This window comes from Jaculus jaculus, chromosome 19, assembly GCF_020740685.1.
Source record: "Jaculus jaculus isolate mJacJac1 chromosome 19, mJacJac1.mat.Y.cur, whole genome shotgun sequence".
NCBI classification, from domain to species: Eukaryota; Metazoa; Chordata; class Mammalia; order Rodentia; family Dipodidae; genus Jaculus; species Jaculus jaculus.
Window position 1 is genome coordinate 7843494 of NC_059120.1, and position 26584 is coordinate 7870077.

Sequence of the window (26584 nt, forward strand, 5' to 3'; positions counted from 1 at the left end):
AAATAAAGAAGGGCTGGAGAGGGATGGAGAGATTGCTTAGTGGTTAAGTGCTTGCCTGTGAAGCCTAAGGACCCTGGTTCGAGGCTCGGTTCCCCAGGTCCCACGTTAGCCAGATGCACAAGGGGGCGCACGCGTCTGGAGTTCATTTGCAGAGGCTGGAAGCCCTGGCATGCCCATTCTCTCTCTCTTCCCCTATCTGTCTTTCTCTCTGTGTCTGTCGCTCTCAAATAAAAAAAATTAAAAAAAAAAAAAAAGGGCTGGAGAGATGGCTTAGTGGTTAAGGCATTTGCCTTCACCCAGGTTTGACTCTCCAGGAACCACGGTAGCCAGATGCACAAGGTGGCACTTGCGTCTGGAGTTCATTTGCAGTGGCTGGAGGCCCTGGCGCGCCCATTCTGCATCCTCCTACCTCTGCCTCTGGTGTGCTGGGATTAAAGGCATGTGCCAATACGCCCAGCTATAAAGTTCTTTTGTATGTTGTCTCTCATTGAATTTGGTAACAATTTTTTTCGTGTAGAGTATATGTGTGTGTGCTTTGGCATGGGTGTAGTGTGTGCATGTATTTGTGCATGTATGTGAGTGTGCGCAGATGCCTGTGCACATGTGTGCGGAGAACGCAGGGTCTTCCTCGTTTTGTTCAACTGCCTGTTCCTTGATGTGGAGTCTCTCATTCAACGCAGAGCTGCTGCTTGTTGCTGTTACGTTGAGGACAGCGAGCCCAGCATTCCTCTGGTCTCTCCGACCTGCCCCTTCAGAGCTGCCGTAAGAGATGATATGGCCGTGCCCAGCTGTGTCCGCGGGTGCTGGGGAATTGAACTCAGACAGTTGAGGTCCTCATGCTTGCGCAGCAAGTGGCCTTAGCTGCTGAGCCACCTCCCTCGCCCAAATTTGGGAGCATTTCTATGAGGTAGTCAATGTTGTACGGATGCTGTGATTTATATGAGTGTCCAGGAGGCCAAATGACCTGACTACAACCGCTGAGCCTAGAGGATACTGACTTGATTCAACCCATGCTCTAACCTCTGAGACTGTTCCCTTCCCTTCCCTTTTCTTTTTCCTTTTCCTCTCTCCTCCCCTTTCCTTCCTTTATTTCAGACAAGGTCTTGCTGTGTAGTCCAGGCTGGACATGAACTCGTGAACCTCTTGCCTCAGTCTCTTGGGTGTATGCCTGGCTTGTCTTTTCTTTTAATCTTCCTTCTACATAGTGACCATTACAAGGACAAGATACCCCTTATCTAGAGATCCACTTGTTTTGCTGACATAAGGGGGAGGGACTGACTATCATTTTTTCTTAGCCGAGTGTGTTAATCAGTATTTGTTGCTGTGACAAAATATCCTGAGCAAATCAATTTTAACGAGGAAGGATTTCACAGTTTTCAGTCCAGTCATCAGGGTACAGGGGCATGGAAGCGCAGAGTGGCTTTTGCCCCATGGCCGCCGAGGCGGGGAGGTGGGAGAGAGGGGAGAGAGAGAAGACAAAGGATGTGGAGAAGGGGCTGGGGCCGAGCTGGGGCCTCCTGGTCATTCTCAGGGGAGCCCAGGCGTGCAGGCCCCAGTGCCTACTTCCTACCTCTGCCAGTAATGCTTTCAAAGTGGGAGCTCCTCAGTGGGTTACCCCCTGTGGAGGTTAGAGGCCTCATGACCTAGTCACTTCCCAATTGGTAACCAAACCTTTAACATGAGAGCCTTTGGAAGACATTCCAGACTCAAACCATACGAGAAGGGGTTGAATGAAGCCAAGATAAGGACGTCATGACACCCGAGTATATTAAAGAGAACACGATTCACCACACACTTCATAATTATTTTCAAAAAAGGAATTGTTCTTAAGAACACAATCCTGGGCTGGAGAGATGGCTTAGCAGTTAAAGCCCATGCCTGCAAAACCTAAGGACCCAGGTTCGATTCTGTAGGTTCCACGTAAGCCAGATGAACATGGCACATGCGTCCGGAGTTCCTTTCTAGTGGCTAGAAGCCCTGGCATGCCCATTCTCACTCTCTCTGTCTCTAATAACTAAGTAAAAATAATATTAAAAAAGAACATAATCCTTTTAAATTTATTTATTTATTTATTTGCAGAGAGAGAGAGAGGGGGGGGGGAGAGAGAGAGAGAGAAAGAAGAGAGACAGACAAAGAGAATGGACACACTAGGGCCTCCAGCCACAGCAAACGAATTCCAGATGCATGTGTCATCTTGTATATCTGTCTTTACATGGGCACTGGGGAATTGAATTCAGATCATTAGGCTTTGCAGGTGAGTGCCTAAACTGCTAAGCCATCTCTCCAACCCCATATTTTTTTTAAAAAAGGATAAAAAAGACATAGAAAAAAAAAGACTTGTAAATCTAAAGATCTCTGGGGCTTGCTGACTAGCTAGTCCATCTGAATTGGTGAGTTCCAGATTCAGTGAGAGACCCTGGAGAGCAGTTGAGAAAGAGACCCAATGTCACTCACTGGTCTTCACATGAATGTTCACCCACATACATAGAAACCTGCACCACACACACACACACACACACACACACACACACACACACCTGAAATAAAATGAAAAAAATGAATACTCATGTAATTCATGGATTCTTCTCCCCCTGAGGTAGGGTCTCGTAGTCCAGGCTGACCTGGACTCTGTAGTCCTAGACTGGCCTCAAACTCACAGCAATCCTTCTACCTCTGTCTCCCAAGTGCTGGGACTGAAGGCGTACCACCACCACGCCTGGTTTCACAGTTCACTTTGAAACACAGCTGATAGATTTTTTTTTTTTTAATTGGAGAGAAGTTTTCAAAAATGAAGCGATTGTGGCCTCATGAGTTTTAATGTGTCACTGTCGGCTCAGTGTTGTCTGCCTGTGCCTCAGTGGACGCCTGCCACTGTGAGAGTCACTTCTACTGTTGGGACTATGCTATCCACCTGTGTATGCCAGCGCCCAGCACCGAGCTTGGCAAATAGCAAGTATACGGTGGGGATTTTATGAGAAGGTGGATGGGCAAGGACTTTGCAGGCTCCAAGACAGCATCACTTTCTTATTTTTTATTATTAATTTATTTTGGTTTTTCAAGGTAGGGTCTCACTCTAGCCCAGGCTCACCTGTAATTCACTATGTAGTCTCAGGGTGGCCTTGAACTCATGGTGATCCTCCTACCTCTGCCTCCCGAGTGCTGGGATTAAAGGAGTGTGCCACCACGCCTGGCTTTTTAAAAAAATTTCTTTATTCTTTTAGTTCAAAATACAATATCTGTATTGGAGAGATTGTTCAGTGGTTAAAGAGCTTGCCTGCAAAGTCTGACTAAGGATCCAAGTTTGATTTCTTCAGTATCCACGTAAAGCCATATGTACAAGGTGGCATATACATCTGGAGTTCATTTGCAGTGGCTGGAGCCCCTGGTGTGCCCATTCTTTCTATTTGCCCCTATCTCTTAAATAAATAAAGTAATTTAAAAAAAAAGAGCTGGGTGTGGTGGCACTTGCCTTTAAAAAAAATACAGTATCTGGTGTGCAGAGATGGCTCAGCAGTTAAGGCACTTGCCTACAAAGCCTAACAACCTGGGTTCGATTCCCCAGTACTCATGTAAAGCCTGGTCCACAAAATGACACATGCGTCTGGAGTTCCTTTGCAGTGGCTGGAGGCCTGGGCACACCCATTCTCTCTCATTCTGTCTGTCTCTTTCTGCTTGAAGATAAATAAATAAAAACTAAAAAAAAAATTTAAGAAAATAGAGTACCTATGCGGCTGTTTGGATTCCTAGAACTTTCTCACACTTAGAGATAAATGTGTGGCTGTCATGCATTGATACTGCGGCACAAGTGACAGGCTCTTGTTCTCTGAGAAGATGTCTCTGTATCCCTGGAGCCTTAGTTACTGCAGCTACGACTCGACTCTCCATCTCCTGGTGGTCATCCCATTCCTGCAGGATTTCAGCCCAGCCTCCCATGGGCTGTGTTCTGGGGAGGATACAGCTGGCCCCATTCCTTCTAGAAAAAGAACAAAAAAAGATGCCTCGCCTGCCAACTTCTGGCTGCTTGGAAGGGAGGGTTGTTCTGCCGGGGAGGAAGCACGATGCAAGGGTTATCGAGCGGAAATCTAATCTTTGCTCTGCACTGAGGCCTGGGGTCAGAATGAAGGGAAGGATGCGGCCTCAGTCGCTGTGAGATTTTCTTCTCTGGGCTTTCTTTCTATCGGGGGTACTATCATGGTATTTTAGTTCCTGCGTCCTGGTTAGCTGTTGTTTTAATGTTGGTATAGTAGGTATGCTATATGATTGGCAGATTAACTGCAAACAAAACAACAATAGGGCTGGAGAGATAGCTTAGTGGTTAAGGCACTTGCCTGCAAAGCCAAAGGACCCAGGTTCAATTCCTCAGGACCCACGCAAGCCAGATATACAAGGTAGCACATGCATCTGGTGTTCATTTGCAGTGGCTGGATGCCCTGGCGTGCCCTCTTCCTCTCTCTATCTGTTTCTCCCTCTCTCAAATAAATAAATAAAAATAAAATATTAAAAAAATAGATAAATAAAATAACCCAAAAGAAAGCTATGGTTATTCTGTTTGCTTCCCATGATTTTGAGAAAGGAAGTCAGGAGATTTGTTTCCTGTGAATATTCTCTTTCCCCTTGGCCTGCTCATAGTGATTTTTGTCATTGAACTGATTATGCCATTGATTTTACAATTAGCCATAGAGTCATTCTTGGCTGAACTGACTTTGCACCTCCAGGGAATAATGTGTTTTTTACATTAGAGGATATTTGCAACCTAATGACCACAAAGCTGACTGTGGCAGGAACAGTCAAATTAAAGGCTCCAAAGACCAGAGTGAGAACAGGCCAGGGGAGACATTCATTTCTCTGCACAGGCATTCATTACTTGGTACCCGATGGCCCATTCCTGCCTTCCTCACCAGCTCGGGGATTTTGCCTGAACTTGCTGACCACTTTGAACCTTTAATTGTATAGCAAGGAGATCTTTAATTTATCAAGTTCTTCTAATTTAGGCACATTTTGACATCACCCAAAAGGCTCTCTGTGAAGTAATAATTGTACCCTGTGTCTCAGCTCTGTGGGGATTTAGGGCTCCAGGATCTGGCGGGAATTAGTGACAGTGGGATGCAGGGAGAGGGACGAGAAAGGACTGAGCTGAGGCCTGAACTCAAGGCCGTGGCTTTGACAAGTACTGGCTTTGTGACTTTAAGCCGATTACTAACTTGTTCAGCTCAGTTTCCTGTTTATGACCTGAGGCTAATGACACCCTTTGTCCGCTAACATGAGGCTTGAGACAGAGGCCTATAGGAGGGACTCAGTACACGCTATCTACTATGACTCTGAAAATGTGCCTCAGATTTCACCCAGCCAACAAACTCCAAACGTAATTTATGATGTGACTTCTACATCAGGATTCCTTCCTAATGGACACTGACCTAAAAATCTTTCTCTTTGCAGATCTTATTTTGTACTCTAAACACACCCAAAATCGACATGGGAAAACTCCTAGGTGGGCAGCTGGGCCTTGAGGATTTCATATTTGCCCACGTGAAAGGAATCAGAAAGGAAGTGAACGTCTACAAGTCCGAGGATGCGCTTGGGCTCACCATCACAGACAACGGGGTTGGCTATGCTTTCATCAAGGTAGCCTACAAGACGGGCGCCATGGGCCGCGGGTGGAAAGGGCTGGGTGGGGGTGGTGGGTTAAGGAGATGGGAGAGGGTTAGCCAGAACTAAAGACACCTGGAAAAAGCAGGAGGGAAAACGAAATAAAAGAGGTGACCTGAATGAAGGTAGTCTGCCAGGTCAGAGAGTTAGAAATGGTCTTCAGAGTGAGTGCCAGCTCCGCTGGAGTGCATGAATTAGTAATGTTCCACTTTCATTAAAAAGGGGACGGGGCTGGAGAGATGGCTTAGCAGTTAAGCACCTGCCTGTGAAGCCTGAGGATCCCAGTTCAAGGCTCGATTCCCCAGAACCCACATTAGCCAGATGCACAAGGGGGCACATGCATCTGGAGTTCCTTTGCAGTGGCTGGAGGCCCTGGTGTGCCCATTCTGTCTGTCTCTCTCTGCCTCTTTCTCTGTCACTCTCAAATAAATAAATAAAAATAAACAAAAATTAAAAAAAAAAAGTAGTTGTAGAGCCTGGAGGGATGGCTTAAGCAGTTTAAGATATTTGTCTACAAAACCAAATGACCCAGGTGCGATTCCCTAGGACCCATGTTAGACAGATGCACAAGGGGGTGCACTCGTCTGGAGTTTGTTTGCAGTGGCTGGCGTGCTCATTCTCTCTCTCTCCCCCTCTTTTTCTGTAAAAAAAAAAGTTGTACAGGGCTGGTGAGATGGCTCAGTGGCTTTGCTTGCAAGGGGCTTGCTTGCAAAGCCTTATGACCTGGGATCAACTCCCCGTACACAGAAAGCCAGATGCACAGTGGTGCCTGCCTCTGGAGTTTGCAGGGACAAGAGGCCCTGGTGCACCCGTGTGCGCGCACATACACACTCACACTCTGCATCTGTCTCTTTCTCTCAAGTAAATAAAAAAAAAAGCTACAAAATGTTGTAGGACACCATTTGTGTGTGTGTAGTGTGCACACACCTGTGTATGTGAGCTCCTGGTGAACCGTGCGGTGTAGTGTGCACACACCTGTGTATGTGAGCTCCTGGTGAACCGTGCGGTGTAGTGTGCACACACCTGTGTATGTGAGCTCCTGGTGAACCGTGGGGTGTAGTGTGCACACACCTGTGTATGTGAGCTCCTGGTGAACCGTGGGGTGTAGTGTGCACACACCTGTGTATGTGAGCTCCTGGTGAACAGTGGGGTGTAGTGTGCTCACACCTGTGTATGTGAGCTCCTGGTGAACCGTGCGGTATAGTGTGCACACACCTGTGTATGTGAGCTCCTGGTGAACAGTGCGGTATAGTGTGCACACACCTGTGTATGTGAGCTCCTGGTGAACAGTGCGGTGTAGTGTGCACACACCTGTGTATGTGAGCTCCTGGTGAACCGTGCGGAGGCCACAGACTACCACGCTTTCCTTCTTCACTTGTTCTCCGCCTTATTTTGTGTTTATTCATTTATTTATTTTTTGTTATTTTGGTTTTCCTAGGTAGGGTCTCACTCTAGCCCAGGCTGACCTGGATTTCACTATGGATCTCTGGGTGGCCTTGAACTCATGGTGATCCTCCTACCTCTGCCTCCCGAGTGCTGGCTTTAAAGGCGTGCGCCACCAGACCTGGCCCTTGTTCTCCACTTTATTTGTAAGGAGACAAGGTCTCTCGCTTGCCTGGAGCCTGCTCATGGGCTTGTTTAGTTGGCAGCTTGCCCCAGGAACCCTCTGCCTCCCATCTCCTGAGCGCTGGGATTACAAGCAGGCATTTACGTACACCTGGCATTTATGTGGGAGCTGGGGATCCAAACTCCGGTTCCTGTGCTTGGCCCCTTTCCCACGGAGCCGTCTTCCTAGTACTGAAAACACCATCTTTTTGTCTGCCATTTCCTTGAATTTGTTTTGCTTTGCTTTAAACTTCCTGTAGAATTTAGAACTTTCCGGAAAGGAAAGCCTGGCCCCGGGGCCTCTTCCTTACCCATGTGGCTCTGGCCACCAAGGCACTCGGGCAGATTTCCCGTTAGGTTACCCTTCACTGCATCAACTCTGGTATTTCTTTAAAAATGCCTTCAGAATTATCTGAACAGTATATCGCCCCCTTTACTTAAATTCAAGGAGAGAAACAGAGCTGCCAGGACGAGAGGAAAAGTTTGAAATGGTGTTGAGGCAGGGAGATAGGGCCAGCCATGCAGAGTCACGTTAAGTCAAGGTCCCGGCCACCGGGAAGCTGCTCCGGCCGCCCAGAGGCACAGGTGCCTTCAGCCAACAAAGACGGTGAACCACCTGCCCAGCCGTGAGGGAGGCACCCCTCCCGAGACGCTCCCCTCCTGTGGGGTGAAGAAAGCCCTTAGAGCTTTGAAAAATAACTCTAAAGTAACTAGCACAGCTGCCTCTTGCTGTCTAGGAGTTGGGCTGGCTCTAGAAGCCCCTGTGTGTGCTAACATCTGTACAAATTCAAGTCTTTTTTTAAAAAAAATTGTTTTTATTATTTATTTGAGACCGACACATACAGAGAGAAAGAGGTAGAGAAAGAGAGAGAGAGAATGGGCACACCAGGGTCTCTGGCCATTGTAAATGAACTCCAGATGCATGCGCCCCCTTGTGCATCTGGCTAATGAGGGTCCTTAGGGTTCACAGGCAAGCGCTTAACCGCTGTCTCTCCAGCCTAAATTCAAGTCTTTTATAACATAGTTTAGTATTTGCATGTCACATACACACATCCTCCTGTATACTCAAATCGTCTCTAGATTACTTATTCTACCTATATAACCAAGGGCCTTTCCCCACTGAGCCATCTCCCCCAGACCTGTAATACTTACATAAATAGCTACTGCACTGCATTGCTTAAGGCCATAGAAAAATGTCCACACATATTCAGTACAGATACAACTTGCAATTTTTTTTGTTTTGTTTTGTTCTTTTGAGGTAGGTTCTCACTCTAGCCCAGGCTGACCTGGAATTCACTACATAGTCTCAGGGTGGCCTTGAACTCATTGCGATCCTCCTACCTCTGCCTCCCAAGTGCTGAGATTAAAGGCGTGCACCACCATGCTTGGTTTTTTGCTGGTCAGTTTTTTTTCTGAGGACAGTGTCTTGTTGTATTGACCAGGCTCTCTATGAACTACTGGACTGAATCATCATCCTGCCTCAGGGTTGACTATAGTTGTAATAATAATAGCCAACTTGGGCTGGAGGGATGGCTTAGTGGTTAAGACATTTGCCTGCAAAGCCAAAGGACCCAGGTTCGATTTCCCAGGACCCAAGTTAGCCAGATGCACAAGGTGGCACATGTGTATGGATTTTGTTTGCAGTGGCTGGAGGCCCTGGCACGCTCATCTCGCTGCCTGTCTGTTTCTCTCTCTCTGAGTCTCTTAAATAAATTAATAAAACTAAAAAACAAAACAAAAACAAAACGACTAACTTATATTGAATGCTTACCAAATACCAGGCATTTTGCATGCATTTTTGTGTGTGTATGTTTCTGAGGTGGGGTCTCACCGTAGCCCAGGCTGACCTGGAACTCACTGTGGAGTCCTGTGCCAGTCTTGAACTCACAGCGGTCCTCCACCTCTGCCTCCCAACTGCTTGGTATAAAGGTGTGCGCCACCATGCCTGGCTTGCATGCAGTTTCCACTTAATCTTCACAACAGTTCCACTTTATTGGTATTATGTCCTTTAAAAAATATGCATTTGGGGGGCTGGAGAGATGGCTTAGTGGTTAAGCGCTTGCCTGTGAAGCCTAAGGACCCCGGTTCGAGGCTCGATTCTCCAGGACCCATGTTAGCAGATGCACAAGGGGGTGCACGTGTCTGGAGTTCGTCTGCAGTGGCTGGAAGCCCTGGTGCACCCATTCTGTCTCTCTATCTGCCTCTTTCTGTCTCTGTCACTCTCAAATAAATAAAAATGAACAAAAAATATATGCATTTGGGGATGGAGTGATGGCTCAGTGGCTAAGGCACTTGCCTACAAAGTCTAACGACATGAGTTTGATTCCCCAGTAGCCGGGTAAAGCCAGATGTACAGTGGCACAAGCACTGGGAGTTCATTTTCAGCGGCCAGAGGCCCTGGTGCGCCCGCTCCCTATCTCTCTGCCTCTTCTCTCTCTACCTGTCTCTGCTTGCAAATAAATAAAAGTATTTAAAAAATCTGTATTTGTAGCTGGGTGTGGTGGTGCACGCCTTTAATCCCAGCATTTGGGAGGTAGAGGTAGGGGAATCACTGTGGGTTTGAGGTCACCCTGAGACTACTTAGTGAATTCTAGGTCAGCCTGGGCTAGGGCAAGACCCTACCTCAAAAAGCAAAAAACAAAAAACAAAAAAGAAACAATAAAAAGTGTGTGTGTGTGTGTGTGTGTGCGTGTGTGTGTGTGTGTGTGTGTGTGTGTGTGAGAGAGAGAGAGAGAGAGAGAGAGAGAGAGAGAGAGCGCAAGGCTGCACAAGTGGAGGCCAGAGGATGATTTTGGCTGAGCCCCTGCCTCTCACCTCGTCTTGAGGTGGGGTTTCTCATTGTCACTGCTTCATTTGTGAGGGCGTGGGAATGGCTCCTGTCTTCACCTCCCTTCTCAGGTTTTGGTGTGCTGGCATTAGAGACGCTTGCCACAGTCTCTGGCTTTTTTTTGTGTTGGGTCTGGGGATCTGAGCTCAGGTACTCAGAGTTAGTTGGATGGTAAGCACTTTACTCAGCAAGCCATTTCTCCAGCCCCTATGTCCTTCAGAAAAAAAAAAAAAATTAAATGTATTTACTTGCAAGCAGAGAGAGGTAGAGAGAAGAGAGACAGACACAGAGAGAGAATGGGCACACCAGGTCCTCCAGCCTCTGTAAGTGAACTCCAGATGCACGTGCCATCCTGTGCATCTGGCTCTGTGTAGGCACTGGAGAATGGACTTGGGTCATTGGGCTTTGCAGGCAAGCACCTAGCCCTAACCCATTTATATACATTTAAAGATGCCCTGCTGGGCGTGGTGGCACATGCCTTTAGTCCCAACTCTGGAGGCTGAGGTAGGAGGATCTCTGTGAGTTTGAGGCCTGAGCTACAGAGTGGGTTTCAGTTCAGCCAGGGCTAGAGTGGGACTCTGCTTCCCCCCAGAAAAATAACATGCCCCCCAAATCAATAAAGTAAAATGTAGCTTTCGGCCGGAGCTGCCATCTTCCCGTAATTTGCCAAAATGAGAAACACAAAGGGGACAAGGGAGGCAGCGGCGCGTGTTCTCCAGGCTCTTAGAAAACACGGACTGTTCCATGGCCGCGTGTGGAATCTACAGGACGGGTGGTATTGTCGACACCAAGGGACTGGGTACTGTCCCAAAGGGAATGCCTCCTAAAGGTCACCACGGGAAGACCGGAAGAGGTTATAGGGTCGCTCAGCATGCTGTCGGCCTTGTGGACAAGCAAGTCAAGGGCAAGACTCTTCCAGGAGAATGAATGTGAGTCCCGAGCATGACAAGCACTCTAAGAGCCGGGACGGCTTCCCGAGACGGGCGGCGGAGGAGAACGACCAGAAGAAGGAGGTCGGAGAAGGAACCTGGGCGCCGAAGCCACTGGAGCCTGTTCCTTGTGGGTTCATGGCTTAATAGATGTCGTAAATAAATCAGACCTAGATTGTAAAAATGCTTGTCTTCATTAAAGTATGGTGTCCTCACTCACTCAAAACAAACAAACAAACAAACAAACAAAAAAAGTAGAGCTTTTTTTTTGTTTTTGTTTTTGTTTTTCGAGGTAGGGTCTCATTCTGGTCCAGGCTGACCTGGAATTCGCTATGCAGTCTCAGGTTGGCCTCAAACTCATGGTGATCCTCCTACCTCTGCCTCCTGAGTGCTGGGATTAAAGATGTGTGCCACCACCCCCGGCTTGTAGAGCCTTTTGAATGAATGTCCCCTTACTTACAACTGTGTACCTACCACCCACATCAGTGGAGGTTACATTTCTACCTTTGCAAAGGCTTTTTTAAAAAAAATTGTTTGCGTATTTATTTGAGAGGTGGTGGGGAGGGAAAGATTGTGCACGACAGGGCCTCCAGCCACTGCAGACAAACTCCAGACACATGCGCCACCATGTGTACCTGGCTTACATGGGTCTTGAGTCCTTGCCCTCTTCGGGGCCAATGTTACGCAGGTGGTCGAGGAGGGCTGCAACCTGAAAGAACGGGCGGGAAAGAAGAAGGAGACCAAGCGGAGGTTTTGTCAAGGTCTCGTTTAATGTTGGATTTTTTAGCTCTTTTATAATCAACCAGCACGTAGAGGGGTCAAGCAGGGGGCACAAGGAGATAGGGCCACCTGGCCGTAATCTTTCTGGAACATCTTGGAATGGAACGTCTTGTGACATTTTTCCGGAGCTGTTGTTTGCCCTCGGGGAGGGGCCATATGAGGGCTGTTAGTTCTTCTTTTGTCCTAGGGCGGTCAGGTCATGGTCTCTGACAGGTCCTTAGGTTTTGCAGGCAAGTGCCTTAACCACTAAGCCATCTCTCCAGCCCCTCAAAGGCTTTTTTGTGTCCCTCCCAGTTGATGCCCGTCCCCCAAAGAGACCGCTGTTCTCCACTGACAGCACCTCTCCTTGACGCTTATCTGCTCATGCTTCCTGTACTTGGCCGCGCTGCTTCTCCAGCAGACGGTCCGTGCCACCCGTCCCCGGCATGCAGCCCTGGCACCCCTCCTCTGCTGTGTGGAAGTGGGCTTCACACTAACCAGCGTGTCTTGTGCCAACGCTGACTTCCCCATGCCCTGTGATCATTAAATAGGCCTCGACAAGTTACCTTCAGTGGGGAGGGTGCTCCAACCCACTTGATAGAGTGGCTGTTTTTAGCTCTGCAAAAGACAGGACTGCCGTGAAGGTTGAGTGGGTGACCAGACGGAAAGCCGCGAGCTGGGGACGTCACGTGGGCTGACCCCGGGACACCCAGGACACGGGTTCCACGCTACAGCACAGCACCCTCCGATGCCCCGTAGAAGGAGTGGGGAGTTTCGCAAACACACGTGCATGCCTTAGATGCCAGCCTCGGACGTTTCTACGTTTGTTAATGCCGTGCCCAGCATGTGCCTGCCATTGGCCCCATGGAGAGAGAGGGGCTGGCAGAAGTGAGAGCACAGAGCCAAGACTCAGTTCATTTTATAATTTTGATTTTAATTTATTTATCTATTTTTAGCTTTTGATTTTCTTTTTTTTTTTTTGAGGCAGGGTCTTACTCTAGCCCAGAATGACCTGGAACTCCTTTAGTAGTCTCAGGTTGTCTCCCAGCTCACAGCGGTTCTTCTACCTCAGTCTCCCGAGTGCTGGGATTAAAGGTGTGCACCTCCATACCTGGCTTCACAGTTCATTTTAAAACACTGTCAATAAAATCTTTTTTTTTTTTTTTTTTTGTGGTAGTGTCTCCCTCTAGCCCAGGCTAACCTGGAACTCACTCTCTAGTATCAGGGTGGCCGCGAACTCACAGCAATCCTCCTCTGCCTCCCAAGTGCTGGGATTAAAGGAGTGTGCCACCATGCCCAGCATTTTTTTACTTTATTTTTATTTTTTAAAAATCATTTTTTGGGGGCTGCAGAGATGGCTTAGCGGTTAAGCGCTTGCCTGTGAAGCCTAAGGACCCAGTTCGAGGCTCGGTTCCCCAGGTCCCACGTTAGCCAGATGCACAAGGGGGCGCACGTGTCTGGAGTTCGTTTGCAGAGGCTGGAAGCCCTGGTGCGCCCATTCTCTCTCTCCCTCTATCTGTCTTTCTCTCTGTGTCTGTCGTTCTCAAATAAATAAAGAAATAAATAATTAAAAAAATTTTTTTGGTTTATTTTTATTTATTTGAGAGCGACAGAGAGAGAGAGAGAGAGAGAGAGAGAGAGAGAGAGAGAGAGCGCGAGTGCGCGCACGCCAGGGTCTCCAGCCACTGCAAATGAACTCCAGACGTGTGCGCTCCCTTGTGCATCTGGCTAACGTGGGTTCTGGGGAATCGAGCCTTGAACCGGGGTCCTTAGGGTTTACAGGCGAGTGCTTAACCACTAAGCCATCTCTCCAGCCCATTTTTTTACTTTTATTTTTGAGTGAGAGACAGGCGGGGAGAGAGAGAGAGAGAGAGAGAGAGAGAGGGGGAATATGGGTGTGCCAGGGCGTTTCAGCCTGGGCATGAGCTCCAGCCGTGTGCTTCCTTGTAGCACGTGTGCCGCGTGGCGTGCTCGCGTTATTGTTTCTGGCTACGTGGGCACCTGGAGATTTGAACATGCGTTCTTAGACTTCACAGGCAAGCGCCTTAACTGCTAAGCCATCTCTCTTCCTGTCCCCCTTTTTTGAGGTAGGTTCTCATTCTAACTCAAGTTGACTTGGAAGTCACTCTGTGCTACCAGGCTGGCCTCAAACTCTTTGGTGATTATCCTACCTCAAGCAAGTGGTTTCTCTACTGACCATCTCCTCAGATTCTGGGAAATATTATTCATTTTTATTCAATTATTGTATAATTATCAAAGAATTAGATTTCAGAAGCTGGTCTCCACTGCCCCCTTATTTTTATTACTCATGAACTAAAGAATCAGGGTCCTCATGTGTTCCCTTCTTGTTGCTGGGATAAAACACCCGACCAAAACCAGTTTGATTGGATGAAGGGATTTATTTTGGTTTACAGTCTTGAGAGGAAACTTCATGATGGTAGGGGACAGCGTGGTGTGAGCTGAGGCTGGATGTCACCTCTGCCACAGCAGGTGGGAATCAGCACCAGGAGAGTGAGCCAAGCTCTGGCGAGAGGTATTAAGAGTTGGGCTCTTAATACCCCTAAGCCTGCCCCCAACAGCACACCTCCTTCAGCAAGGTTGTACCCTCAAATTGCCATCAGTTGGGAACCAAGCATTTAAAATACATGAGTCTGGGCTGGAGAGATGGTTTAGTGGTTAAGGCGTTTGCCTGCAAAGCCAAAGGATTCCGGTTTGATTCTCCAGGACTCACGTAAGCTGGATGCACAAGGGGGGCGCATATGTCTGGAGTTCGTTTGCGATGACTGGAGGCCCTGGCATGCCCATTCTCTTTCTCCTTCACTCTCTGGCTCTCTCTCTCTCAAATAAATAAATAAAAAATATTTTTTAAAAAATACATGAATCTGAGCTGGGTGTGGTGGTGCACGCTTTTAATCCCAGCAGTTGGGAGGCAGAGGTAGGAGGATTGTCGTGAGTTCGAGGCCACCCTGAGACTACATAGTGAATTCCAGGTCAGCCTGGGCTAGAGCGAGACCCTACCTCGTACAACAAAGCAAAAATAAATAAATAAAAATAAAAACAAACAAACAACAGACGTGAGTCTATGGCAGACACCTGGTTCAGAAGCCACCAGCTTCTCTGCTCTGTCTCAGGCTGCTTCTGCCGAGTTTCACCCTGATGTTTTCCTCTTCATCCCCGCCCCTTCTCTGCTGCCTAGATGTGCTTTCACTATTCTCCTGGCTGCCTGGAGTTTCTTCCTGCGGTGAACCCTCACTTCTGGTCGCTGCCTTTCCTGCTTTGGTGAAACCCCACTTCTGGTAGCTGCCTTTCCTGCTTCGGTGTGACCCCACTTCTGGTAGCTGCCTTTCCTGCTTCGGTGTGACCCCACTTCTGGTAGCTGCCTTTCCTGCTTCGGTGTGACCCTTACAGCTTTGCCCAGGCAGGAGGGACAGTAGCTGCTTGTATCTCTGACCTGTAATTCACTGGTAAGTATCACACGTAGCTTTGAACTCTTTTACCTGATTAATTTTGTATACTTTTTATTTTACACAAATTCTAACAAATGTTAAAAGTGAAAAATAAGCAGTGGGACACTGGAATTCTTGTGGTATAACCGGCAAAGAAAGATACACATGATTGCAAGCAGGCACCCCCTCCCCCCACCAGGTCCATCTTTTACAGCTCTCTTCTGATGCGGGAATGTAGAGAAGCTGAGGACCTGGATCGGTTTCTGTAACGCTTGGACGTAATAATCAGTCGCCCGATGACTCAGATGACGTTACACTTTCTCCTGGCAAGGGTGGGGACCTTACGTGTGCCTAACCTGTCATTCGTATGAGGATCTCTGACTCCTGAGCTAGACTCCAAACTCCATTTTGCTTTCTTTCTCATGTCGGGGAAGAACTCATGTCTTTGCAGGGCTTGTGACCCTAGAAGTGTTTTCTGGAGTTCCCGTCTTTACAATCCTTTCAGAACTCTTGGTGCTCTCTCAGGGATTTCATTTATTTACTTATTTATTTATTTTTGTGTTTTGGTAGGTTCTTACTCTAGTCCAAGCTGACCTGGAATTCACTTAGTAGTCTCAGGCTGGCCTTGAACACACAGCAGTCCTCCTACCTCTGCCTCCTTAGTGCTGGGATTAAAGGTGTGTGCCACCATGCCCGGCTCTATCTTTAACTGAGCATTAAATGAGCACATCTAGCTCTTGGGAGGCAGAGGCAGGAGGATCACCATGAGTTCAAGGCCACCCTGAAACTACCGAGTGAATTCCAGGTCAGCCTGGGCTAGAGGGAGACCCTACCTTGAAACCCTCCTGCCCCCCAAGAGTAATAATATTATTGGGCTAGAGAGATGGCTTAGCAGTTAAGGGACTTGACTGTGAGGCCTAAGGACCCAGGTTCACCTTCTCAGAACCCATTAAGCCAAATGCACAAGGTGGCACATGTGTCTGGAGTTTGTTTTCAGTGGCTAAGGCCCTGATGTGCCAATTCTCTCTCTTATTAAAAAAATAAAAAAAAAAATACTGCTGGGTGTGGTGGCACACGCCTTTAATCCCAGTACTTGGGAGGCAGAGGTAGGAGGATTTCTGTGAGTTTGAGGCCACTCTGAGACTACCTAGTAAATTCCAGGTTATCCTAGGCTAAAATCAGACCTTACCTCAAAATATAACCAAAAAACAACCCCCCCCAAAAAAACCCAACCAACTATGAAGGATGGAGGGAGGAAGGGGGAGGGGGAGAGAGAGAGAGAGAGAGAGAGAGAGAGAGAGAGAGAGAAGAGCACACCTGGGCCTCCTGCCACTGCAAACAAACTCCAGACACATGTCACTTTGTGAGTGTGGTTTTATGGGGGTGTTGGGGAATTGAACTCAGGCCATCAAGCTTTGCAAGCAAGTACTTTTAATTGCCAAGCCACCTCTCCAACTTCACAATTCCCTTTTTAAAGAAATATTTCATTTATTTATTTATTTTGGGAGAGATAGAGACAGACAGAAAGGGAGAGAGAGAATGGGTGCACCAGGGCCTCCTAGCCTTTGCAAACAAACTCCAGATGTAGGTGCCATCTTATGCATCTGGATTACGTGGGTGCTGGGGAATTGAACCTGGGTCTGTAGGCTTTGCAGACAAGCACCTTAACCGCTAAGCTATCTCTCCAGCTCCACAATTCCCTTTAAAAATATTTTTATTTATTTATTGGAGGGGGAAGGAGGAAAGAAGAGTGTACGGGAGCATCACGCCACTTGCTGCTGCAGAGGCACTCCAGATCCATGGGCCATTTTGTGCACCCAGGCTTACATAAGCACTAGGCAGCTGAAGTCAGCTTGGCTGGCTTTGCAAACAAGCACCTCGAACAACTGAGCCATCTCCCCAGCCCACAATTCCCTTCCTCCCTATAATTCTCTCTTATATTCTCCTTATTTATTTATTTTTCTTTCAGCGAATTAAAGATGGTAGCACTATCGACTCAGTTAAAACCATCTGTGTGGGAGATCATATCGAGTCCATAAACGGAGAAAACATTGTTGGGTGGCGTCACTATGAAGTTGCTAAGAGGCTTAAGGAATTGAAAAAAGAAGAAGTCTTTACCTTGAAGTTAGTAGAACCAAAGAAGGCATTTGGTAAGTTGACTCTCTTTCTCTCTCCCTCTCTGTCTGTGTGTGTGTGAAAGAGAGAGAGAAGTTGGGAGAGGGAGGGAGAGAGAGAGAGAGAGAGAGAGAATATGGTGGGGACAGGAGAAATGTGTCCCTTCTTTGCTTTCTACGGGGGAGGAGTTCTGTCCCGTGGGGTGTGCCGATAGCACGCACCTTGCCTCGCGCGTGGGTTAACATATGGGTGACTCCCTCGGTGTGATGTCTGACTCGGCTGCTTTTAGCCACCGCAGCTGTGTTGCAACTGCTGTTCAAACCTCGGGGCAGCGCAGGGATGGGAGCCTGTGCCAGCTTCTCTCTCCACCCGCTCGCCACTGTTAAATACCCTGGCAGGAACCATCCCAGGCTTGGCGTTACCCATCCATGACCCCGCCCATCTAGCTCCTTGCTTATACCCAGAACCCAAACACCTCTCCTAGATTGTCTCTAGCCTGCTTTCTCAAGACAGTTCATTAAAATGGCAGGAGAGGGCTGGAGACATGGCTTGGCGGTTAGGCACTTGCCTGTGAAGCCTAAGGACCCCGGTTCGAGGCTCGATTCTCCAGGACCCACGTTAGCCAGATGCACAAGGGGGCGCACGTGTCTGGAGTTCATTTGCAGTGGCTGGAAGACTCTGTTGTTCTCAAATAAATAAATAAAAATAAACAAAAAAAATCTTTAAAACAGCAGGAGAATGTATTTTCTGGGGAGTTACATTCTTGCTCCCCACCAGGAAATGACAGAATCTGTGGAATTATGAACGTGCCCGGGCTCCCATGGGATTCTGTGCCATTTAATGGAAATACCGTGTAGGCTGCACTGCACGTGGGAGACAGAATTCCGTAGAAGGTGTTGAGAGAAGGATGTTTGTGTCAGCGTGGCTGTTGGAGGGAACATGCTGGGAGCCACCAGGCTTCTGCTTGGAGCCCTAGCGTCCCCCAGAAAGGTGAGCAGCACCCAGACTTCTCTTCAGCAGCTCCTTTCCATGGGGTTCCCCAGGTAGCATGGTGTTTAAACTGATAGGGGTGGATGTTTCTGATAAGTGTACTTACTTGATTTGGACTCTATCAAAGGTGTTCTCCTTTTTATCCCCTAAAATATTTTATTTATTTATTTGGGGGAAGAGAGAAAGAGAAAGAGAGAGAGAGAGTGAGTATGAATATGAATGGGCATACCAGGGTCTCTTGCCCCTGCAAACAGACTCCAGAGGCACGCATCACTTTGTGCATCTGGCTTTACGTGGATCCTAGGGAATTGACCCTGGACTGGCAGGCTTTGCAAGTGAGTCCCTTTAACCACTGAGCCATCTCCGCAGCCCTAGCAGGAGGGTTTTATTTTCATCTATGTGCATTTGCCTTTTGTGGGTGGACGCTTACTGTGGTTTCTAGCTGGGGGTTTCTCTCTTAGATGTAAGCCTGGTTGTTCTGCCCATCTTCTGGCCATGGATCTTTGAGCTTTTTTTTTTTTTTTTTTTTGCTTCTGGACTAAAGGCAGTTTATTCCTCATTCTCTGGCTCAATCCCAGCACTAAGCTCTTTGCCAGGGAGGGAGGCACTTGGGGGATCAGACTTCCCCCAATTCTCTTGGTCCCAATCTTATCGTCTGCTTTATTTCCTTTCTTCCCATGTTTCTTAGCGGTATCATTGGCTTAAGGCCAATAATTTGAACTTCTTTTCTTTTTTCTCTTCCTTTTCTCCTCTGCCTTTTTTCTTTTAATACTTAGTTCTTGGCATGTGTGTGAGCACAAGGGCGCCATGGCTTGTGTGGCGGCTGAGGAAACCTCGGGCGTCAGTTCTCACCTTCCACCTTGTTTTAAGGCAGGGCTTTTCTCTCTCTTTTTCTTTCTTTCTTTCTCTCTCTCTTTCTTTTTTGGTGTTTCGAGGTAGGGTCTTGCTCTAGCCCAGGCTGCCCTGGAATTCACTATGTATTCTTAGGGTGGCCTTGGACTCACAATGATCCTCCTACCTCTGCCTTGTGAGTGCTGGGACTAAGGGCGAGCGCCACCATGCCCGACTATGGTTTTTTATTTATGTTACATATGCCAGGCTGGTTAGCCCTCAGGCTTCCAGACAGTCTCCTGTCTCTGCCACCCATCTGACCATAGGAGTTCTGGTTTCAGACACAGGTGCCACTGGAACTGACTGTGTGTGGATTTTGGGGCTCTGAACTCTGGTCCTTACGCATAGCATGCACTTTTAGCACTGAGCCATCTTTCTAGCCTCACCTATTTTTTTTTTTTTAAAGCAAGATCTCCTTTAGCCCAGGATGACATCAGACTCTCTGTGTAGAATCCAAGAATGACCTCGAGTTTGTAATCCTCCTGTCCCCAGCCCTTGAGTGCTAGGGTTACCAGCATGTACGCCATGCCCAGTTTATGCAGGGCTGGGGACTGAACACATGACCTTGTAAATGCAAGGCCAATGTCCTAGTAACTGAGCCTCACCCAGCCCCAGAGAATGTAGTTGTTACAAATATATGTCCGTGTCTGATATGTGTGAGTGCCTGCGTGAGTGTGTGCGTGTGTATCTACAGCTTGCACTGAATACCACTGTGCCTACTTTTCACTCTGAGTCACAGCCCAAGCGCCGCACTTGAAGGCTTTGGGTTGAGGACTGCCCGTTGGAACTGCGCAGCGAGCGGGGAAGGTTCCCGTTCCTCGCGTGGTGTCGCCCGTCGGCTGCGGACTGATTCCGTTCTTCCTTCTCCAGCCCTGAGCGGGCCGCTGCCTCCCCGGCCACCTCCAGTCTGGGAGGACCGTCCCTAGGGGGCTGCTTGCAGGCTCCTCTCCTTCCCCTGCCGCCCGCCCGCGTGAAGGAAGCGCCTCGCGCCAATGAGGTCGAGCCTGCAGCTTGCCCTGCAGAGCCACATCGTGGCCGACTGTGCAAATCCGCTCACTGCGACTCTTAGGATCGGACCAGCTCAACTGGTTCCTCTCCCAGGAGGACTTTACGCTGTACAAAAGCAACTCTCGGGTCCGTGAAGCTTTGATTCTGTTTTGCGTAAATGAGTCTTGACTTCATTTATCTTGGGGAATCTGTCCTTTTGTGACTCTGGCCCTTGACGAAAGGAGGATTGTGGAAGGAGACCTGATACATGTGGTCTTTTCAGAATCAGAGAGAGGGCATGAAAAAGCTTGTCTCCTAAGACACTTGTTTGGAGGCGAGGCTCTCCTCCTGGAGGCTTCGTTGCTGCGCTGTGTGTCCGTCAGGGTAGGATGGGAGGTGAGCGCGGGCGGTGTGGGTCATCGGAGCCGGCGATGTGGGGCCTCAGCCGCCAGACGGGCTCAGCTCACGTGCTCACTTCAGAGCCGTGCCTTTGGACCTTAGAAACACGGTGGTTCTTAAGTGTCACCTGATTTCTTAGATATTTCAAATATGAAGAACAATCGCCACTGTAAGGTTGAAGCCAGCTTAATTTATATAGTGAGTACCAGGCCAGCCAGGGCTGCATGGCAAGACCCTGTCAGACTCTCTTTCCCTTCCTCTCTCCCTCTGTCCCTCCATCCCTCTTTTTCCTTTCCTTTCTTCCCTTCCCTTCCCTTCCCTTCCCTTCCCTTCCCTTCCCTTCCCTTCCCTTCCCTTCCCTTCCCTTCCCTTCCCTTCCCTTCCCTTCCCTTCCCTTCCCTCCCCTCCCCTCCCTCCCCTCCCCTCCCCTCCCCTCCCCTCCCCTCCCCTCCCCTCCCCTCCCCTCCCCTCCCCTCCCCTCCCCTCCCCTCCCCTCCCCTCCCCTCCCCTCCCCTCCCCTCCCCTCCCCTCCCCTCCCCTCCCCTCCCCTCCCCTCCCCTCCCCTCCCCTCCCCTCCCCTCCCCTATTTTCTTTCTTTCTTGACGGTGTCTTGCTATGTAGTCCTGGCTGGTCTGGCATTCACTGTTTAGACCATGGTAACTTTGAAGTAGCAGTGTAATCATTTATTTTTAAAATTGTATTTATTTGAGAGAGAGAAAGAATGGCCACGCCAGGGCCTCCTGGCATTGCAAATGAACTCCAGACGTGTGTGCTCCCTTGTGCATCTGGCTTATGTGGGTCCTGGAGAGTTGAACCAGGATCCTTTGGCTGTGCAGGCAAACGCGTTAATCGTTAAGCCATCTCTCCAGCCTCATTTTTTTCTTTTTTTCTTTTTTTGCTTTTTCGAGGTAGGGTCTCACTCTGGTCCAGGCTGACCTGGAACTAACTATGTAGTCTCAGGGTGGCCTCGAACTCATGGTGATCCTCCTACCTCTGCCTCCCGAGTGCTGGGATTAAAGGCATGTGCACCACCACGCCCGGCCAGCCTCATTTTTTAAAATTCATGTTATATCTATTAAAAAAAGTTTCCACCAACAAATGCTTTGAGTACCTTCTAGTGTATTCTGAATTCTACAGTGTATGCTGGAAGTATGGAGCAGATTGTAAGGGATGAAATGCAGTAGTCAAGTATGTCAGTTCTGGCAGAGTGCAAACAAAAATGATAATAGAGGTTACAGCGTTAGTCTGTTGTAATGATTAAATGCATAACGAAATTGTAGAACAACATTTGTAACAGAGCAAGTCTTCAGTAACAGTTATCTATTATCACAGGTTGAGTGTCCATGATCCAAAATTTGAAACTTTTGAGCTCTGGGCCTCACTATAAATGGAAACCTGACCTCTGGTGATGGGAAACAGTTAAAATGGAGGTTGTAAAAGTGTTGCATAAATGGGGCTGGGTGTGGTGGTGCACACTCATTTTTTTTTTAAATTTATTTGAGAGAGTGAGAAATAGGCAGGGGGAGGGAGGGAGGGAGGGACGGAGAGGGAGAGAGAGAGAGGGAGAGGGAGAGAATGAGTGTGCCAGGGCCTCCAGCCACTGTTAACGAACTTCAGATGCATGCACCCCCTTGTGCATCTGGCTTATGTGGGTACTGGGGACTCAAACCTGGGTGCTTTGGCTTTGCAGGCAAGCGCCTTAACCACTAAGCCATTTCTCCAGCCCCAGTGGTGCACTTCTTTAATCCCAGCACTTGGGGAGGCTGAGGTAGGAGAATCGCTGTTAGTTCAAGGCCACCCTGAGACTACATAGTAAAGTCCAGGTCAGCCTGGACTAGAGCAAGACCCTATCTTGAAAAACCAAACAAAACAACAAAGGAGAGAGAGTTGCATAAATGACCTTCAGGCTGCATAAATAGGATGTATGTGAAACATACATGGATTTCACCTGCTAACTTGGCTACCATCCCCAAGATACCTTATCACATATATGCAGATGTTCCCAAGTGGAAAAAATCCTGAAGTCTGAAATACATCTGGTCCCAAGCATTTCAGATGAGGAATATTCAAACTGTACTATGATGAAAATGTAGTCTTTTACTTATTTTTATATTTATTTATTTATTTTTCAAGGTAGGGTCTCCTTGTAGCCCAGGCTTACCTGAAACCCACTGTATGGCCCCAGGCTGGCCTCAGACTTAAAGCGAGCCTCCTATCTAGGCATCCTGAGTGCTGGGATTCATTCAAGGTGTGCACCACGTGCTAGGTTCAGTGTTTCCTTGAAGGAGTAACATCAGCCAGGGAGAAGGCTCTGTGAAGCAGGAGAAATGGCCGTGTGGTGATGAGTGGAGCTGTCAGGAGTGACTGCTGTTAGATCGTCTCCAACACGCAGTGGACAGTTGTCAGGACACAGCAGTGGCTTCCATTCAGGCTCGTGAGTGCTTGTGACCTTGGTGTATGCAGGATGCGCAGTGTGCGTGCGTGGCATGTGGATAGTGTATACATGTGTGAATACGGATGTGCACGCCCATGTGTATGTGTGTAGGCTAGAGGAGAGCCCCGAGTGTCCTTCCCTATCCCTCTTTCGTGTTATTTCCTCGGGACGGAGTCTCACCCTGGAGCTGCTATTTTTGGTCAGACGGGCTGACCAGTGAGCCCCACAGGACTGGGGTTAGGCCGTATGTAACCACACGCAGCTTTTTACACAGGTGCTGGGGATGTGCTCTTACCTGCTGAGCAGTCTCCCCAGCTCCTGTGAGCACTTTCTCCCAGATTGGCACTTCAACCAGCTAAGTGATGGGCCTGTTAAGTGCGTTATAAGTAGGCGATCATTTAACCCCAACAGCCGCTCTGAGTTAGAAGTCCGGCCCAGGGCTCTGGTGCGAAGAACGTTAGACTTCCTGGCCATCCAGCAGCGTCGGAGCCAGCTCTCTGACAGCTGCCACACTTGGTGCCTGTGAGTGTTTACTGTCTCTAGGGAGCGTACCTTTGCCCAAGCATCAGGTGGTTCTGTTAGCAACGACAGGCCCCATTGACAGAGTGATTGGTAGAAGCAGTTCAGCAGAGGATTAAAGAGTAAGGTCGCTGAGTCTTCCCTGCTTCTCGTGGACTGTGTGATCTCGAGCGCTGCTTAGCCCAGCTTTCCCTTTCCCCATCCGCCCTGTCTTGTGAGGGCGAAAAGAGTTCATATATGTGCCGTGCTTAGCGTACTGCTGGACACTGTGTCAAATAAACCATAAGTCGTCACTGGGAGGACTGGAACCAGTGTGGCCTGATTTAATCTTCATGCCATTCTAGTGAGGGTTTTCCAGATAAGTAAACTGAAGCCCTGGTTGGTTAAATCACCAAGTCACGTGAGGCAGCCTGGAAGCTCAGAGAGAGTCCCCGAGTGTTGTTGGCTGCAAAGCTCGAGTTCTTTTTATTTTAAAATTAAATTTTCTTTATTTGCAATTTTTTTTTTCCTTTTATTTATAAGAAGAGGGAGAGAAGCCCGGCATAGTGGTGTGCACCTTTATTCCCAGCACTTGGGAGGCAGAGGTAGGAGAATCATCGTGAGTTCAAGGCCAACCTGAGACTATATTGAATTCCAGGTCAGCCTGGGCTAGAGTGAGACCCTACCTCGAAAAGCCAAAAATAAAAAAATAAAAAAAAAAAAAAAGAAGGGAGGGAGAGATAGAGAGAGAGAGAAAGAGAAAGAGAGAAAGAAAAGGGGTAAATGCACCAGGGCCTCTTGCCACTGCAAACAAACTCCAGATGCATGCGCCACTTTGTGTGTCTGGCCTTTCTTGGGTACTGGCCATTGAACCTGAGCTGTCATGCTTTGTAAGCAAGTGCCTTTACCCACTGGGTCACCTCTCCAGCCCCATAGTTTGAGCTCTTAACGTGATGTGCTACAATCTTTTCAGGCAGTGATATGCACAAGGTGCCGTTCACTGGAGAGCTCTCAGGCCTGGAAAGCGAGGGAGCCGGGAGAAGTCAAGCCTGGGAGGCAGGTAGCTGCAGCAGGCCCTTGCCAGTGGGACCAGGTACTTCCCATTGCAGTGACAGGATGCTTGATAGAACCGCACAGGATATGAGGGTCGTACGAGTGAAGCCCTTGCACTATGAGGTGAGAAGCCTCCCTTACCCTGGTCTGGGCCTGAAAGTTTTAGGATAGCACTCGTGATGGGCTGAGCACAACATCAGCCCTGGGATCCTGGGAGGGAGGAAAAGACTTCCAGACAAAACCAGGACACACTAGATTTCTCACCAAACCTATAGCTGAGATGGGCAGGGGAGTGTGGCAAGAACAGATCCAAGTTGACTGTTTTGTTCTTGGTATTCCTTGTTTTTTAATTTAATTTACTTTTTTATTTTTTGAGGAAGGGTCTCGCCCTAGACTAGACTGACCTGGAATTCACTATGTAGTCTTAGGGTGGCCTTGAATTCATGGCAGTTCTCCTACCTCTGCCTCCTGAGTGCTGGGATTAAAGGCGTTCACCATTATGCCCACTGTACTTTTGATATTTCTTATATACAGAATCGTGTACTTTATTTATGTCTATTTTTTTTTTTTATTTTTTGAGGTAGGGTCACGCTCTAGCCCAGGCTGACCTGGAATTCACTATGTGGTCTCAAGGTGGCTTGAATTCATGGCAATCCTCCTACCTCTGCCTCCCAAGGGCTGGGATTAAAGCATGCGCCATGACACCTGGCTTGACTTTATTTTTTAATACAGATTTTTGGTATGTGCATGTAGTATGTGTGGTGTGGTGTAAGCACATGTGTGTGCAGATGCCCGTTCCTGCGCACATGCATGTGAAGGCCAGAGAAGCACATGCAGCCTCCTCTGATCTTCTGTGTCTGTCCTTGACTTGCACTCTATCCCTGAACTTGGGGTTAGTGTTTTTCCATCACGCTGGCTGATCAGCAGTCCCCTACAGCAGTTCTCCTGTCTCTGTCTGCCTCAGCCCTGGAGTTACAGCGCGTGCGACCACATCCAGCTTTTACCTGGGTTCTGGGGTCATGGACAGGTCCTTGCGCCTGCACGGCAAGTGTTCCTACCCACTGTGCCATGTTGCCAGCCCTGGGGTCAAATGTGGAATCCACTGCAGGATTATACATGTAAATAAAGGTCGGTATAAATAGGCCTCTGAGAAGGGAAGTGTGTCAGGAGTGTGGACCACGGGAGAAGGAAGCATGTGAGGGGCGTGGACGCGGGAGAAGAGAATGAAGCGTGTGAGGGGCGTGGACGCGGGAGAAGAGAATGAAGCGTGTGAGGGGCGTGGACGCGGGAGAAGGATCCCCTGGGGGAACTGGACTTGCTCTTGGCAGAATGGAGGGAGGTGATTCGAGGAAGGAGTTTTCGGGATGGAGCTCGTTCAGACCAGTGAAGAGACTGGCTCAGCGTTACTGGCTGCTTCGGGTCATGCTAAGAACAGGCAGGAGCACGAGCTTGCGTTAGAGGCTGACAGGCGCCGCCAGACATCGGACCTGAAGGACCCCAGGGGTCAAACAGACTTGGGAATCAAGTCTAGAAGACGAATGTGGCTGCATTTGGCTAGCGGATGGTGCAGCCACAGTCAGATGTTTGTACAGCAGAGGAGATAATCGCTGGGACTCTGAGCTGCAGTGGGGACTCGAAGGAAGAAAAAGCCGCAGTAACACTGCGAGGAAGAAATGCTTAGGAGGTTGGGACTGCCAGATGTAGGCCAGAGAAGCTTTGGAAGTATAACTCCCAGGATTTCTGTCCTAGGAGCTTCAAAAAAGAGTAATGTTAGCCAGGCGTGGTGGCGTTCACCTTTAATCCCAGCATTCGGGAGGCGGAGTTCCGTGTTGCCTCCATGCTTGTGCAAGCAACCCTAACCAAACTCAGCGAGTCACATCCAGACACACTCACAGGCAGATCGAGGGAGAAGGACAAGCTGGGAAGAAGGAGCACATTGGGAAGGGGTCACATTTAAAAAAAATTAGTTTATTTTTATTAGAGACGGGGGTGGGGGGTGGGGAAT

General features: G+C 48.6%; 1 protein-coding gene across 2 annotated transcripts in view; it reads left to right on the plus strand.

Moving 5' to 3' along the window:
* Positions 1 to 26584, plus strand: part of Gipc2 (GIPC PDZ domain containing family member 2) — a 90583-nt gene that overhangs the window by 40898 nt on the left and 23101 nt on the right. For both annotated transcript variants that reach the window (XM_045138449.1, XM_045138450.1), the window contains 2 exons: positions 5437 to 5622; positions 17182 to 17362. In XM_045138449.1, coding sequence (XP_044994384.1) covers positions 5437 to 5622; positions 17182 to 17362 — 367 coding nt within the window. The remainder of the gene's footprint in view (positions 1 to 5436; positions 5623 to 17181; positions 17363 to 26584) is intronic.